The sequence below is a fragment of the Trichoderma citrinoviride genome (genome assembly GCF_003025115.1).
Source record: "Trichoderma citrinoviride strain TUCIM 6016 unplaced genomic scaffold BBK36scaffold_4, whole genome shotgun sequence".
Lineage (NCBI taxonomy): Eukaryota > Fungi > Ascomycota > Sordariomycetes > Hypocreales > Hypocreaceae > Trichoderma > Trichoderma citrinoviride.
This window is the reverse complement of record NW_020194712.1, coordinates 1769470-1786309: the sequence shown is the minus strand read 5'-3', so window position 1 is coordinate 1786309 and position 16840 is coordinate 1769470. Positions and strand designations below refer to the sequence as shown.

Below are 16840 nucleotides of genomic sequence, written 5' to 3'. Positions count from 1 at the left end.
AGCCAGCCTTTCTGGCCGCCAAGGTCGCCGTGGTGGCCGCGCGCAAGGCTTGACTTGATTTATTTCCCCCCCTCCCCCAAATCTCATACGCCACCCCCACACGAGATTTCGGGGCTGTCGGTATAGTATCCATCGGCCGTGAAGTAAACAAAAGCACACGAAGAGCTCAATTGATCAACTTACTCTCAAGGTACTGCATGTAGAAGCCACCCATGGTTGCGGAAGGTGTCAATGGGTAACGAGGGAGAAAACGAAGAGAGGAATTGGCTTCAGGAAACGAAATTTTGTCCCCGGTGGGCAAAAATAAAAGTGGAACAAAGCCCAGAGGCCGCTGCCGCAGATATGCGAGTGTGTGCGAGTGAGTTGGAGAGGAATTGGCGTGTAGTCTGGGTGGCAACCCTTGGGGGAAGAGGCAGAGAGGGTGAGGTAGAGTGAGGGTGAGCAAAACTCTAAAGGTTGAAACGAGTTCGAGGTGTAACCGAGGGCGGGATCCAGGTTGGTGGGAAAGCTACAAGCAGAGGCCCCCCGGCGGAAACTGAAGGGGAGACGAAGGGGTTAAGAACAAATCGAACAAGAAGCGGGCTTCGGCGGAGGAGAAGGCGGAAACGAAACAAGTTCAAGAACAGAAGCTGGCCAATTCCAAGGTGGAGCACGAGGACGGCCGAGACGGAGGCCAGGCGCACCGCTCCGGTAGCAGCAGCGGCGGGAGACAAGATCAAGCGGCGAGGGATGTATGCGCGCGCGTGTACCCCGTACGCGGGATGTGAGAATCTGCCGCTGGCTGCGTGTGTGTGTATGTATGTACAAGCAGCATCATGTCGGCCCTCCCAGCAGTCGGAAGCTGGCATGGGGGCCACAAGCAGCAGGAGGAGGCCCTGTCGAGGGACAGGCCTCTACGGGCAATGCTTCGATGGATGTGTGTAGCAGCATCTGGGCATGCACATGGAGTGTGTGGCTGTCTGTCTGGCCGTCTGTCTGGATGCATGTGGTAGTATGCCGCTGTCCTGATGCTCCGTTACCACGCAGCCCACGGGCCCTGTCGCAGGAGCATGAGCCGGTCCTTTGGCGAGACATGTGGGCTTGATTGCAGACGTCGTCCCTAGCGCGGGGCCCGAGGGGTGTCTGGAGAGACGCAGACGCGGATGGGAGGTTGATGCGTGCGAGCAGAGAGATGCGGCTCTTGGAAAGAGTGTGACCCCATCGTTGATGTGTTGGCAGCTCCCATCGCCAGTGAATTTTGCAAACCGCTGGGGACTAGGTACGCCGCTCCACCACAAGTGTACAGTACTTGTGCACTCCGGTGCCAGACAAGACGCACTGCCTAACCGTTACTGTCCATGGTTGTCTCCCCGTCTCGAAGCTTTTTCGCCCCAGGGATGCGGACGAGTCGTAATAGTAGCTGTGGTGAGGTACAAGTGCGAGAAGGCCGGGGCCACCTTGGGTGAGCCGGCACCAAAGCAGACCGATGGCCTGGGTTTCTCTTTGGTTCTCCGGTCAAGGGCTGTCCACCTAATACTTTAGGAGAAGTAATACTTGAGTCGTCCATGACCTTCCTGGCCTTCTCGAGTCGTCCCCATTTGTCCGTGCCGCTGCAATCATCTTCCTGCCTGTACATGTAGCATGTCGGCCGTTCTGGCCGCCGGAAGGGTCGCTTCTCTAGGCGCCCAATCCCCTGTCCCTCTGCGGCGGGACCCATAGGTTGGCGCTTCGGCCATGCTCAACTGAGGTCGCACGAACGATTAATCAATCGACAGCCAGAAATCATCAACGGCAAACATGGGCAAGGGCTCCTCCTCGCTCGTCCTGGATCGGCCAACACGGTGGTGGCAAGAAGGGTAAAAGATGTGTGTGAAGAGACCAAGTGAGAGCCTTGACGATCCCTTTTGCCAAATCACCAAACGCTACAGAAATGCCAGCGTATCCAAACGTTGATGATCAAGAGCAGCGAGCAGGTGAATGCTGATTAGCCGGAGAAGCCCAGCCCAGCCACAATAACAACGCCATGAAGCTGGGAGAAGACGTATCTCTCGGCAACCGTCATTACCCAGAGTATCCCTCCGAGATCTATGCTTTGGCGGCCGCTAATGCACAGCAGACTCCCACAGATATCGCCCTGTGCATATCTTTGAGTGTCGTCGGGACATGGCGTATGTACTTGTACTGACTGTATGTATGTATGTTCACCGTGACTACCCAATGGTAAGATCAAGCCGGTCGATACCGCAGCCTGTGAATACATCGCGGCCGTGGAGCAGCCCGTTATAATTGTAGTGTGCATGCATAGAACATGCGGACGAAGGAATCGCACTGCTTGGCGGGCATTCATACTAGGCAGTCCCGTTTAATTTGCGTTCTCATGCCAGGATATTGGTGGTCAGCTCGCGATCGTTTGTCTGGATTGGTCCCTCCGGTTTAGCCAGCGGTGGCCCTCGATCGTCGGTAGGGGGAAATGCGTGGGCTCAAAGCCTTGGGATGGGCCGTCACACATACGTAACGCGGGCCTTGCCCTGCTTCATCTGTACCATCTGTATGTACCATAATAGCAGCAAAGAAAGAGAGAGCATTAGCATCTCCTTTGCGTCGACTGTTTGGCACCAAGACAAGACCACCGCCCAACTACATTTGGGCAGCTGGCAGGGCATCAGAAGTCCTGGCCGTGGAGAGACGCCTATAAGCGGAGGCCACTCTCCAAAGCTGCTCGGATTGCAGGCCGAGGCAGGATGGAGCACGTCTCGCTGGGGCTCCAGACGTCGGTGAAGAGGCGCGAAGCTGCAACCACTTGCATGGAAGTGAGCAGACCCAAGAGCCTTCAGAGTTTTAGTGCTCCAGAGCACTTGTGAGGTCTAATCTCCTTAGCGTTGCAGTAGCTGGACTGGCGACTTGGTGGACTCGAATTGGACGCAAGGTGACCCCGGCTGCGAAGAACCACTGGCAGCTGGCGGCTTCTCGAGCTGCAACATACATATAATGCTGCTTGTGCCTGTACGAGCAAAATCAGCAAATCAGGCGTTGCTCACATGCTTCGTACCTTGTATCTCGTGGCGCTTCGTAAGAAAGACGGATTCTCCCGTGCATGTCTCGACCTGACACGGCGTGTCGTTGTCGAACGCACACAAGGTTCCAGACTTGACAGAGAACCATCAGTGACAGTTACGGTGAAGATGGCCCGATTGATTGGACGGATCTGCGGAGAGGAGGGGCAAGGCAGCCAAGATGAGGCAGACGCCCTCGGACCCTTTGACCCTCTTTAAAGTCTCTTTTTGTGAGGGGGGTTAAAAGGCCGCATGCAACGATGAGCTGGCAATGCCGCCGGTTGATATTAAGCAAACACGCGCAGCGAACGAGTCGTCGAAGCTGCCCCCCGAGGTGCCAATTGCAAAGTACTCGAGCTCCGTGGCTTGGACACCTGTATCCCGGGTTCTGTGCAATCCCGTAACACTTGGAGAGTGACACCCTCAACCATCCTCACATGCACGAGGGCCCGAGGGCTGACGCAGAAGGCTTGCAAGTAAGGTAGTGGTACGAGGATTCTGTTGTACTGGTACTGGTAGGTACTGTCCGGGTATGCCACTCGAACCAGTGGACGACGATGGGGTAAGGTAGTAAATGACGGAAGTCCCGCTGCGTGCCCGGTAGAGGTAGGACCAGGCGTATAAACAAGCTGTACTAGCAGCAGTGCAGATTAGGTACCATAGTAGTAGCTGCTGGTAGCAGTATTACAGTAATTGGCAGTAGAGCTTGTAGTTGCAGCAGGTAGTAGTAGTACCGAGACTGGAGGGGCCACTTTCGGCAGCGGTTCCTTTTGACGTGGTTTCCATGCCAATCGGTGATGCAAAAGCCGACGTCGTCAAGCCTTTCGGCCAGGAACCACCAGGAGGAGACGCCACCCACGCTGGATGGCACTTTGGTCTGGGGTAAAGATCCGTCGCGCCTGCTGCGAAACCCGGGAAGATACTTGTACCATTTGCTCCAAGGTAAGGTATCCAGTGTGATCTGTGTGATGTGGATGCTAAAAACAGCATGGCAATCGAGCAAAAGGGGGTTGACACCTCGCTCTAGCACCTGGTACAGAACCGTAACTGGTGGGCGGATCGCCGTCCGGGCTTTGTGATTCGACAATCGCACAGGACAAGGCAGCTCTTGGCCTGGCCGAAACACCACTCGCTCGTGTGCGCTCAAGGGTTCCGCTAGTTTCGTACTTTGTCCCAATACTATTCCTTCTTCCAGTAGGTATGTAGGATTTTGCTAGGTGAAGTTGGGACAGCAAAGTCCCTTTGCTCCGTAGCGCCACTCTCTGCATAGCCGGTCCTTTTGGTTGGCAAAAGCGTCATGGTCTCTACGTACCTGACTGGGAAGTATCGTACTACTTGGACAGGGCGCCAATGAGCCGGTTGAAGCGCCAGTCGCTGCCGTTTCGGATCCGGCCGTTGGTCCCAGCGACCTGGGCACGGCGATGAGATGGAAGCGAGGAAGATAGGCTCTCTGGGCCTGATCAGAGGTTAGACCATGATGGCGATCACTCGCAAGTTGTCGATGTTCCCAACGGAGGAGACGCGCGCCTTTGACCAGACTTACAGGACGGACCTCTCGTGACTACTGCACCGGTCAGAGGCCGGCAGTCGCTACTTCGTACCAGTAGGCCAACGGCAGCCTCTCGCTGTCCTGCCCTTGCTTCTGCCGCCTCGAAACGCCAGGATAATCACTCGGCAGCTGGGATTAGGCGGTACGAACATGCATCGCTGGCCTCGTTCTCCACGTCTCGAAGGGGGAAGAGAGGAAGTGAATTCAGGCCGCGCGACATGGCGAGGGCCAGCTTCTACCTTAGTACTTACCTGTAGTTCAAGTTCAGTTGATGGCAGGTACGGACTACGGCATGTACCTCCGCAACGATAACAGCATGTGAAGAGTGAGGCAGGTACCGTGCTTCGTACCTTACCTGGCGATCACATCGACTTCCATTCCATTGGCATCCCAGTCGTGACAGGTCCAGGATACTTCCCACTGCACCTTACTTCGCACGCGCACCCAGGTACTCCTACCTGCCGCACCTGCCACTACTACGTCAAAAGGGCCCATGCCAGCGGCCAGGCAGGGATCAAGTTAGCACCTGGGCAATCGCTGGATCTGACCTATCGGAACTCAGACAAGACGATACCTGGTACCTGCGGGCTGCCGAAAAGGATCATGACTAACGGGTGAGCCATTAATAAGACACAGAATGGCCTTGCTGCAGCCTCGACACGGGCATCAGGCAGTGCACTCGTCTGGGGATGGGAATGGGAATGGGAACGGGAAGTGCCCTGACATTCCCAATGGCCTCAAATATACGTCCTGGTAGGTACCATCAGCAAGTCAGCCCATGTTCGGCAGGCATAATGTAAGGTAGTGCTTCGTAGCACTTCCAAACAAGCAGCTAGACTGGCGTGTTCCTCTGTTGCTTTTTGCCTCGTGTAACAACCCCTATGCAGCATGTGTCCATCAAGCCGGAGAATCATGGCAAGAGGGTCTCTGCAGCCGGGGGATGAAGAGAAGGACAGATACGGAGTCAAACAGGGGAGAGTTGGTGGCGAAAAAAAAGAATTGACAGACAGAAGGAGGAGAAGAATGAAAACCGCAAGCCGCGATCCACTCATGCAATTGCCCACTTCCTCTCTCTCCTCCAATCCCGGGGCCCCTTGGTGGCGGGCGAACGATGAGATGGCCCTGTAAGCCCTGATTGCTCGTGCCCTCCTGGATGGCCGGCTGCGATTCATCGGCGGCAAGGCAGAAGCACGAGTAAATGTGCTCCATCTGGTGCAGTGTCTTCCGTTTGTGAGCGGCTCCGGACCTTGGGAGAATCGACATGGCTGACAGCATAGAGGATGGAGAGAGAGTGTGAGGAATAGAGGGAGCGAGAGTGAGGGAGAGAGAGCACAGCTCAGCAGTTGCGTGATACGACTTCATGGCGTTATTGCCACAGTCTTGCTCGCATGCAGAGGTGCCTATTCCCTCCCCTACCTTCTCCTCCTCCTCCTCAGAAGGGAAGTGATAACCCCGATCCCCCTCTCCTCTGCCCTCATTAACTCTGACTCGACCGGCGCATGCAAAGTGAAAAAACTGAGGCCTGTGTCAAAAATTGTCAGAGTCTTGATTTGTGCAAAAGCGTACGGGATACAACAGCAGCAGGCAGGCAGGCCATGTAAGGCGGCCGCATGATATGCGGCCCTATAAGCGGAGGGGGGCGTGTGCGTTGGAGGACTGTGTCGTTTTTCTCACGGAAGCATAAGAAGAAGAGGAGAAGCAATAAAGGGCTTTCGTTGCCATTTTCTCACGTTAATAACAGAGTGCATACATGCATGTGCGTATGTACTCCGAACGGGCACAATCAGTCGATGATCCCGGGCGAGACGCCTGCTGAATATATCGAGCCCACGGGATGGTCGGGGGAACTCCGAGGCAACTCATGGAACGGTGCCCATGAATTCATCGTACGTCGCAGCCGGCCTTCCTGTAGGGTTCTGGGTGAGCTGAGGGCTTTCAGCTCAGCAGTACAGAGGACACGCTCTGATATTATACCCAGAATGCACATGCGCGTGTGTGTTATTTCTGGTGGCGTGACTGAGAAGCAAGGAGGTGCTGTTACATACAGCTCACACAAAAGGTCTGCGTGAGCTGGATGCGGTACGCCGTCACATCCATCCCATGCCTTGCCGACAAGAATCTGCTCCCAAGAGTAATATCAGCCCTCGATACAGTAACCCACCCTTGACCCGGCGATGATGTGCAGACCTGCGAATGCGGTGTGGCACAAGGCCCCTCCCACGAGCCTTCATCCGAGACATGCTTCCCCCAACCACTGTACTGCTTGTACGTGCAGCAACGTGAGCGAATGCTCCGGTATCTGGATAGCGGGAAGCACCTTGTCGTGCAAGCGAAGGCTGGCAGCTGTCTCGTTATCTTGTCTTGACAGGTTCACACGAAGTGTATCTGTTTGCTCGTGTCTTGCAAGGCTTCATGTATCGGGCACAACTCCGCCCGTGGACGTTGCTTGAACCAACGTCTGGGCACGTTACACACATGCCGAGGGCAGAGAGGGCACAGCTTGCTTGATCCAGCCGCTTGAAGACTTGGCCATGCATACCCTGAGCGGATAAACAGAGTGTGGGGAATCAGTAGGTAGCTCAGGGCCAGCACGGAGGGCTCCGTAATAGCATGTATGTACATGCAATGCACGGCCGTCCAAACGAGGAGCCTTGCACCGTCCTCCGTGCTGCTTCGGGATAGCCACCCCCGGACAGCCTGCTTCGCGAAGAAAACAAAGCCCGAGCTACCCCATGCTTGTGCCTATTGCGACTTTTTTTCTTTCCTTTCTTTTTTCTCGCTTTTTTCTCGGATGCAACTTCGGTCAATTTTGACGTGTGCGGAAGATCGTGGGTCCCTCGGTTTGAAGCGAGCTGCTGTGGGAGGAGGAAACGTTGATAGTATGGTCTAGTCGATCCATGTACACGCATGCTCTGTCGTTTCTTTTTCTCCTTTGGCCCCCTTGCAGTGTAGCGGCTAGTGAGCTGTCAACGTGTGATAAACAGAAAGGAAAAGAATTATCAATCGAGCGGTGGCGGATTTCATCGTTACACGGCCAGGCGGGCTGACTCGACCCATTTGATGAAAAATGTGTTGACGCAGTTCCCATGCCTTTCCTAGGCGTCCCTTGGACGCACGGAGAATAGCTCAGAGGAGATAAGGGACAAGGAAAACGGGGAGAGGAAGACAGAAGGGGGGGATGAAAGACGGGGGAATGGTAGGAAAGGATTGGTCCAGTACTCATCGTGCTGGTTGGCCTTGTATTAAATAAGAGCGAGAGGTGGCCTTCCAAACCGTGTGTTCACCTTCCTCTTCATAGATGGCAAGACAATTCGCCCATTGTTGGCATGAAATCTCGACAGCTTGCGTGTGCTTGAACGGGCAGCACGTCCAGGAGCTTCTGCCTGCGTGCGTGTTTAGCGGCGCGGAGAAATTGGGCTCGAGGAAGAGGATGAACCTTGGAAGTTTTCTCTTTTGGCTGCATGAACGGCGGCTGCGCGAGCCTAGGTTGCCTTTTCCCGTTCAAAACGACATGGACTCTTCGGGGCTGCCGTTTGGTCCCAGACATGGATGTCGATTGCGTCCTTTGTCTTGGGGCCTGGTCTGGGCGAGTGAAGCGGTTAGGTAGGTAGGTAGAGGTGGCAGAAGCTTGCTTGGCCACATCATCTCTTTTTCCCCCCTCCCGTTTTGTATGGTTCGTTGGGGTTTCAGCGATAACTGCCTCGGTATGTTATACGAAGTGCTACCTAACGACTCGGAGCTTGGGAGAGTTGTCAAATTCCGTACCTCTTGCGGATTAAAACTCTGGCTTCTATTCCTTCGTTGTTGCTCTATCCCGCGTCCCGAAAAATGCAACGACCGTTTAGCATGTCACAACATGTTAGCGGGAAACGTCTCTGAGAACAGGTGAAGCCGGACATTCAGCGGAACACGAGACATTTCTCATGTCCGATGCAACCCGAATGGTACCTCTGAAATTAATCCGAGTTTCTTGCAAATGCTAGGTTCCTTAGGATATAGGCACTTTCAGAGTGAATTTGAGTCCTTCTTTCTTCTCCTTTGCTTTTCACTGCTGTTGTATCAATTGACGCTCGGTTGGTACTTCTCCTGTGAATTGGGTTGCTTGCTGGCGCGATGAACTTACAAAGCCCACGACATGACGCAGAGTGTTCAAACTGCAAGTCAAGCACCAAGAAATGGTATGAGAACACAGGTTATCTCTATTATGAACAATACACCCAATGATGATTTCAAATCTGAATAGGAAGCCGCAAAGTGTGCGTGAAGCACTCCCCTTTATTCATGACGCCCCTTCCACGTCTCCAATAGCAACAAACCGTGGCCTGCAGCTCCCGCAACTGTGACACAATCTATCCCCTGAGCCGTCCGCCCCGAAATTTACTGAGTCTTGAAGAGCAGGATCGCGCAGTGGCCGAGGTAGAAGTATATGAAGTGCTTGGTTTCTATAGATACCTCATGTTAGCCAGATGCATCGCGTGTTCGGCTGCAAAAACTAGCTTGCTGGGGCCTTGGCATGGAGGTGTCCAGGCTTTGAGCGTTTGCAGCGGCGGTCGTCCACGTACCGTGAGTTACGAAGCTGCCAAAATTACGGCCAACAATGCAGTGCCAGGTCGGGCCCTTTCGCTCGTCAAACTGTATTGCTTTCTGTGGTTAGTAGAATGTCGTCTCGCATACGGGGTGGCCAATGGCTCGAGCAGGTTGGCTAACCGTTCGCTTGATGTGCTGCGCAATGTCCTATCATGCCGGTCAGTTCTCGTTCAGGGTAGCAAAACTGCGTCTGAAGCATACCTTCTCAATCGTAAACTTTGCCATGGCCTCCTGAGCTATAGTGTTCTTCCATCAGCTTCCGGTTCTGCCTTGTGGCTCTCCATCCCCTTCAGTTGCAGGGGTTGTAGAATACAACGTACCAACTTCTATGCACTCCTGCTGCATATCATCCGTCTTTCGTTTTCGTTAGCTCGATCGCTGCGCGCCGTCGTCGTTCGGAGTGGCCTCACCATGTCTGCGGATTTGATCTGCGCTGCGATGCCAGCGTCAGTCAGTCGTCCCCTGAAACGGTTGGTTGGTGTGGGTTTGCGACTCACCCTCAAGCTTCTCCCGCGCCGCTGCGACGTCTGCCGGCTTGTCCGCCATGTTGTCTGGTGGATGTATGGGTTCTTGCTCGTTTGGTGAATGGAGTCTCGACGCGGCTTCGCTATGGAAGACAGGCTCGTTAGCAAATGTTGTGTGACGGCGCTGCAGTTTCCATCTCCTTCCACCTCCCCTTGCGACAGCGCCAACCAACAGACGCTGCGGAATCAAGAGCGCTTACCCTCGAGAATATCGTCGTTCAAAGCTTGATTCGCAGCTGGTCGTCGCGCTGGGATCGTTTCGTGCGGTATCGGGGGTGGTCGCTTGCGCAAAACGTGCTTGTGCAGGGCTGAGCTTTCGCGTCTCCTTAAACGTACGAGCTTCCAACTTGCTTGGAGGTTGACAGAATCACGGGCTAGGTAGCACAGTAAGGTACGAACCGGGGCGACGCACGAGCCATGCACTGCGGTGGAGGTACCGCTCAGGCACTTGCAGTTAGGGGGGCCCAGCCATTTGGCGGGGCAGGCCTATCAGTGCCTGAAGTGCAAGTACAAGGCTCGTTCGGCACTCGGGAGCTTCCAGGTCATGCCAAGGAATTGAATACAGGGCTGGATGAAATGAAGCTCGATTGGTTTTGGAAATTTATTGAGTTTGATGGCCAATCTGGGCGTGAGCCATTCCCTTTTCTCTACTCCTTCAGGAGTGGTTTGCTCGAATGCCTTCATATGGTGTCGTTGTGGGAGCCTGGTAGCATAAGTAATTCGTACCACAGCTCGGAGTCTCAACCGTCAACTGGACAAAGATGTTCACAGGCGGCAGAGTCCTCAACAGCAAGCTGAAGATAAGAAGTCTTTTGATAGAATTTCATGAGAAATAGCCATTGACTGACACGGCTCCTCGCCGAGCTCTTGAGCCTGGTTGCACATCACGTACCCGTACCCCACAGCAATGATATGCTCAACCGATGGCTTGGACAGTATCATCACCAAGTCATGTTTCGAATCCAGCCTTGCTTGTTCTACGTTTGAGGCTTTGACCTTGCTACTAGGCTGGTATCACTGACCAGAAAGTCTCGGCCAATTATGCTCCCATGGGCGGTAATACTCTCACGGGACGATGGCTTTCGGTACAGAGATGCTGCTCCATGCAAGGGTGAACAGCCCTCAACAAACAAGGCGGCCACATTGGATTCGATTCGAAAGTCACAATTTCCAAATCTTCTCTTCTTCAAAATCCATAACTCCAATTGAGATTCCAGCTTTAGATGCCACGCTGGGAGATGGGGCGAGAAGACTGGATCATCTGAAGAAATACGGCACTTCACTTGCAGTTTCCAACACAGAGGAGCTATCAATAATCGGAATGTATGCCTTATTTTGCCTCTCATCTCTACCTGGGGTTAATCTTGAAAAGACCATGCCAAGAATGTACCCTGTTGCCAAAGTGCTTTGTTGCGATTTGGACGGTCTGTCGACAGCGTAGCTCCCGACACGATGCCAGAATAGCATCGACTCTTGGACTGAAGTGCAGGAAGTAGTTGCAATAATCAGGATTGCTGGACATGATTGGGCACCGTTCCATCAAGAGTCTAGTGGGGTCGTTTCGACAGAGATTGACGAACTCATGCCAGGATTGAGAAGCCCGTCCAGAAACTGCTTATAGAGTCGCTTGATTTTCTCATCTGGTTCTAGCCGTGGATGTATGTCGAACCCACAATCGTACCCGAATCTCTCCCTGATGGTACGCGGCAACATAGGTAGATAGGCACGCTGTCTAGTGCTGAGTTGACAATGTTGTCAGGTAATTTTGCAGATCAGTGTCAAGGTCGGAGGGTACACCAAGATAAGTCGCTTCTCCTGGTCTGTTTAACCTTGTTTCGACGGCTTCCTGTTCGTGCGGTCGGTGAGAAGCCTGCCACTTTGTAGGACAAGCGTGCATGTCAGGTGAGGAACTATCTCCTGGCATCTCATCTCGGTGAATGATGCACTTCTCCGTTAGAGCCTGCACCTGTCATGAGGGTCAATACGAGATCATGTTACGAATGAATGTACGATATTACTTTTTGAAGGAAGCATGATGCTATAAGCGAGCAAACATGCCTATCGCTTATATTACAAGGATTCCAAATGGCTCTATCATAGCATCTAATGGGGGTTTAAAGAGCTCATTGATCTCTCTGAAATGCGAAGTTACTTCAAGCAATGTTGGTGAGAACGATATGCGTGTGCTAGTATAGGTCCTCGCGAATGGTAGGGAATATAGCCAGCGGAGGTAAAACAAGTGAGGAAGGTCACGATGTCCCGACAGACACGAGAATGCGCTTCCCACTTCAAGTTCCACTGTATCTATGACCGCAAGGGAAACAAGAATGATAGCACATCCGTGCAGCTCCGGCTCTAAGTAGCTTCACGTTGCACACTTCTTCAAAACATGTAGCGACGACATACGATAATAACACCAATCATTGTGGATATTGTTGCTACGTTATACGTTGTATTGCAAGAGACTCTATTGTTGGTGATATTTGGTAGATGTATGGTAGTGCTGAGCAGATCTCCCACCAGGGTAATGTATCAAGGAGCTCTGGCTCGACTCCCTTGGGTAGTTGCTTTCGCCAACCGGACCTCACTCTCATACGTGTACCGTTCCTGAAATGACACTTCTCACCTCAGTGGAGTAGGTAGTAATACTCGCGGTTGATACATCAAGACTACAGAGGTGATATACCCAGTGCTTGCTTCTCGTTTCAACAGTCTATCCGTGACTTGAAGGGCCTATATAAGGTCTACGTCTGCGTCTTAATAGGCTCTCGACATGATCCAACATGTCATAAGTCAATCTTATTGATTATTGGGTTGTAGTTTGTTCTCCAGTGCATATAGAGAATCTGGCAGCTGCCAGGAAACAGCTTTTCCAGCTGTGCCATTGTGGATTCTCTGGAGTCTATACTGAGGAGTTGGGGGGGAGGATATTTGCGGACCCGTGCAGTCTTTGGACTTTATAATGCTGACACCAAACGCATTTTGTTTCCCAGTCGAGCATCGCTCAATGTATGCATAAAAAGTCTCAAGCATTCACCATTGGCCCTGATACCAGTCGATCTTTTCTACCTCACCATGGTAGATTGCAGAAATTGACCTTCTGCTTCTAAGATCTACCTAGTCTAGGGTAGGCCTCTCTCTCCAATTGTCGGCAGATTTGTGGGGCTGGCACGGTGTTCGGTGAAATGCACGGGCCGTACAAATTTCTTTGCGAGCCCCACTATCCAAGCTTCGAAAATATCGACGTCCCAACTTTCTGGACCAACTTTTTCCTCCCTTGTTTTCCTCAAGTTCAAGCTTCAAAAAGCACCAACATCGCCAAGCATGCCTGCAGGCTGACGACTCTGCAATTGCTCCTCACAATAACTGGCCGTATTGCAAATATGGAGACAACCAGAATCTTTGTGAAGGGCCTTCCGCCTACCATCACGGAGGCGGAATTCCGGAAGCACTTTTCGGCCAAGAACCGCGAGATCACTGATGTGAAGCTCATCCCTCAGCGGCGCATTGGCTATGTCGGCTATAAAACGCCTCAGGATGCTTCAGGGGCCGTCAAGTACTTCAACAAGTCGTACATTCGCATGTCTAAGATCTCGGTCGAACCAGCAAAGCCGGTAGGTGCCTCTTGTGATCCCTGCCTTGATATCTACACAACATGGGCGTTTTCTGATGGAATGATAGATCTCAGACCCGGCCCTTAACAAGAGCCAGCGATCAGTCCATTCCGGTCAACCTGTGGCGAGCAACACTCAGCGTCCACATCAGGACGATGAGGGTAGCTCTAAGAAGCGCAAGCGAGAGGACCTGGACGAATCTGACCCCAAGCTGCGGGAGTTTCTCCGCGTGATGAAGACGGGCAAGGAGGGTGTCCTCGCCGATGAGACAAATCCTGACGCCGATATGACAGGACTTGCCACGGGTGGAGATGTCCTTGTTCCAGAGGGCGAGAGTGACGACGAATATGAGCAGATACCGAAGAAGAAGGAAAAGCTGCGGAAATTGGAGTCATCTGAGACGAGTCGAAGTCTGGTGACGAACCAACGACCTTCAAAGGAGACGTCGGATCAGGGTGCTCTGCCTGTGGCGGAAGGGGTTGTGGCCGACGATGTGAAACCCCAAGAGGCCGAGAAGCCTCCCCCACTGGATGCTGCGGCGACAGATGATGACTGGCTCAGATCACGCACAAACAGGTTACTGGATCTCGTGGATCCTGAGGACCTTCCACGACCCACAGAGCCAGCAGTGGAGGCTGAGACTGTCGTGCGAGATGATGAGGATGATGGTGACGCCCCGCCTTCTCCTCGCGATGCTACTGAGGAAGATGCGCCTGAAGAGGCAGATGGCAAGGGAGCAGAAGGTCCCGGAGCGGATGATGCGGTTGCCACAATCACACGGACGTCTCGGCTCTTCGTTCGAAATCTCCCTTACACTACAACAGAAGAAGATCTCCATCAAGAGTTTGGGAAATTCGGCACTCTACAGGAGGTGAGCTAATACTTTTCCTTGTTCCGTCTTCCCACCCCCCTGTTTCTGCAAAAAAACACAAACACAGGAAACATGATGAACCCCAAGATAGGGACATCTTATGCTACGGCATATGATGAGAACCTGGGCGATTATTTTAGTAGATGCTTCGACTATCTGATATCCTGCTTTACCATTCATCAAGACAACTTTGCGATCTGTTCTCATAGCTGCAGTGGCTAACTTAGTCAGGTACATCTGCCGACCAATGCTTCAGGAGTTGGCAAGGGATTTGCGCTGGTGTTGTTTGACAATTCGTCTGACGCCGTGAATGCATTCCAAGCTCTTGATGGGGTAACTTTCCAGGGGCGCATCCTACACATCATTCCTGCGGAAGCCAAGAAGCAGAATCTGGACGAGTTTGGAATGTCGAAATTACCCCTGAAGAAGCAAAACATGATACGCAAGAAGGCCGAGGCAGCAACGAGCGTGTTCAACTGGAATTCGTTGTACATGAGCCAGGACGCCGTCAACGCCTCCGTTGCCGCACGCCTGGGTGTCTCCAAGTCCGAAGTGCTCGATCCCACATCTGCCGATGCGGCCGTCAAGCAAGCTATCGCCGAAACGACCGTCATCCAGGAGACCAAGGCCTATTTTGCTTCGAACGGCGTGGACCTGGACGCCTTCAAATCGCACAAGCGCGGTGGCACGTCGATCCTGGTGAAGAACTTTCCATACGGCACAACCATGGAAGAACTCCGGAAGATGTTTGAGGAGTGCGGCCCGGTTCTCAGAGTGCTGATGCCGCCCGCCGGCACAATTGCCATCGTCCAGTTCGCGCAGCTGAATCACGCAAAGGCCGCATTTGGCAAGATGGCGTACCGGCGAGTCAAGGACAGCGTCCTCTTCCTGGAGAAGGCCCCGGTCGATCTCTTCAAGCAGGACGCGGCCCAGGATCAGGCTAGGCCGCTTGTGGAGCAGCGCACTGGGGTCCAAAAACTGAGCGTCGACGAATTACTGGCGAGCGGCGATAAGGCCGACGAGCCTGCGGAAACCGCTTCGCTCTTTGTCCGCAATTTAAACTTTGCCACAACGACCAACCGGCTGGCTGAAATCTTTGAGCCACTTGACGGATTCGTCTCGGCTCGTGTCAAGACAAAAATAGACCCCAAGAGGCCTGGTCAGACACTCAGCATGGGCTTTGGCTTCGTAGAATTTCGATCCAAGGAGCAGGCCCAGGCGGCGCTCAAGGCCATGGATGGCTACGTCTTGGATGGCCACGCGCTGGGTGTCAAAGCCTCACACAGGGGTCACGACGCTGCCGAGGAGAGGCGGCGCGAGGATGCAGCCAAGAAGGCTGCGGCTACGAGGACCAAGATCGTGATCAAGAACTTGCCTTTCCAAGCCACCAAGAAAGACATCCGCACTCTCTTCGGTACTTATGGGCAACTGCGATCTGTCCGCGTTCCAAAGAAGGCGGACTATACCGCAAGAGGGTTTGCATTCGCAGATTTCGTAACCCCTCGAGAGGCAGAGAATGCACTAAATGCATTGAAAGATACCCACTTGCTCGGCCGGCGACTGGTATTAGACTTTGCCGCCGCCGAGGCTGTCGATGCCGAGGAAGAGATCGAGAAGATGCAACGCAAGGTTGGAGGGCAGGCCAATAAAATGGCCCTTCAGCAGCTTACTGGAGGAGGGAGGAAAAAGGTTACTATTGGCAATGACGAGGATGAACTTGAGGCTTGAGGTAAAGAAAAATGGAAACCGGAGCATGGAAGAACTAAAGGAAGAAAGGACTATATTCTCTGGCCGCTTGTGTTACACTGACAAGGCTGAGCTGTACCCCTTAGGCCGGCCGCTCTATTGAGCATATATCGCTTTCTAGTACTACTCACCCCCCCAGCAACATCTGATGATCCCTTGGCAAGGGGAGGGGTGTCCAATGTCGAACTTCTGCAACGACCCTCCTCCCACGGGACGACGATGACAACGTCGATGTTGGCGTGGGGTCACCATCAGCTGGCGTGGATCTCGACAAGAATTCAGGCCTCGCGACGCCCAAGGGCCACTGTCTGATATTAATCTCGTTCCACATGCCTTGGAAAATCCGCGCCCAAGACGACGACATGTGTGGTGGGCTTGTCTCTGGGGAGAGGGTGGGTGAGACCATGGCGTCCTGGGCCCCGCCTTCAGACTCCCTTGCATGCCCTGCGCAAAACGCCCTCGTAACGGGCCTCACGCTGCCATGTGCTGGTGGGCGAGCCAGCTGTGCTTCATTGGCTGCTGGAAATAGTCTTCTGAACGTAGAGTTGCCGATGCCTGGGTCGAGTTCCCACCCCCGCCGGCGCCAGCTTCCCTGTCCCATCTGAGATACTCTCTTGCAGACGGAACCAAATCTTGATAGCTCCGCAGCCATGCACATGTATCTTGGGTAGGAGGGGCCGCGAGGACGAGCTGCTAACCACCCCCGTCGTCCCCTTTGTCAATACAATCCGTTGGCCGTGTCCATATCCTCCCGAGTCTCGAGTTTATATGCTATCGGGCTCTCCTTTAGGAAGACATGACCCGTTCCAATGGCCGCTCTTTGCCTCGTACAAAGCGTACGTTATCCCACCATTCCACGCCTCAAATTCCTTTCCACATTTCTTGTCCATCAGGCTCTGCAGACATCTTTTCTTCAT

At 53.4% G+C, this 16840-nt stretch overlaps 3 protein-coding genes across 3 annotated transcripts in view; 1 reads left to right on the top strand and 2 right to left on the bottom strand.

Moving 5' to 3' along the window:
- Positions 1-214, bottom strand: part of BBK36DRAFT_1195567 (hypothetical protein) — a gene marked incomplete at both ends in the record, with an annotated part of 875 nt that extends 661 nt beyond the window's left edge. The window contains one exon of the mRNA XM_024896901.1: positions 184-214. Coding sequence (XP_024751633.1) covers positions 184-214 — 31 coding nt within the window. The remainder of the gene's footprint in view (positions 1-183) is intronic.
- An 8744-nt stretch (positions 215-8958) lies between these two features.
- On the bottom strand, positions 8959-9714 carry BBK36DRAFT_1157980 (hypothetical protein; the record flags this gene model as incomplete). Its single annotated transcript, XM_024894063.1, has 7 exons — positions 8959-9023; positions 9144-9213; positions 9289-9315; positions 9370-9404; positions 9489-9522; positions 9579-9601; positions 9666-9714. 7 exons carry the CDS (start codon positions 9712-9714, stop codon positions 8959-8961), a joined length of 303 nt encoding a protein of 100 aa, XP_024751632.1.
- Positions 9715-13075: 3361 nt separating this feature from the next.
- On the top strand, positions 13076-15905 carry BBK36DRAFT_1114577 (RNA-binding domain-containing protein; the record flags this gene model as incomplete). The annotated part of the gene is made up of 3 exons (XM_024890048.1): positions 13076-13306; positions 13374-14177; positions 14409-15905. 3 exons carry the CDS (start codon positions 13076-13078, stop codon positions 15903-15905), a joined length of 2532 nt encoding a protein of 843 aa, XP_024751631.1.
- Positions 15906-16840: the final 935 nt, after the last annotated feature.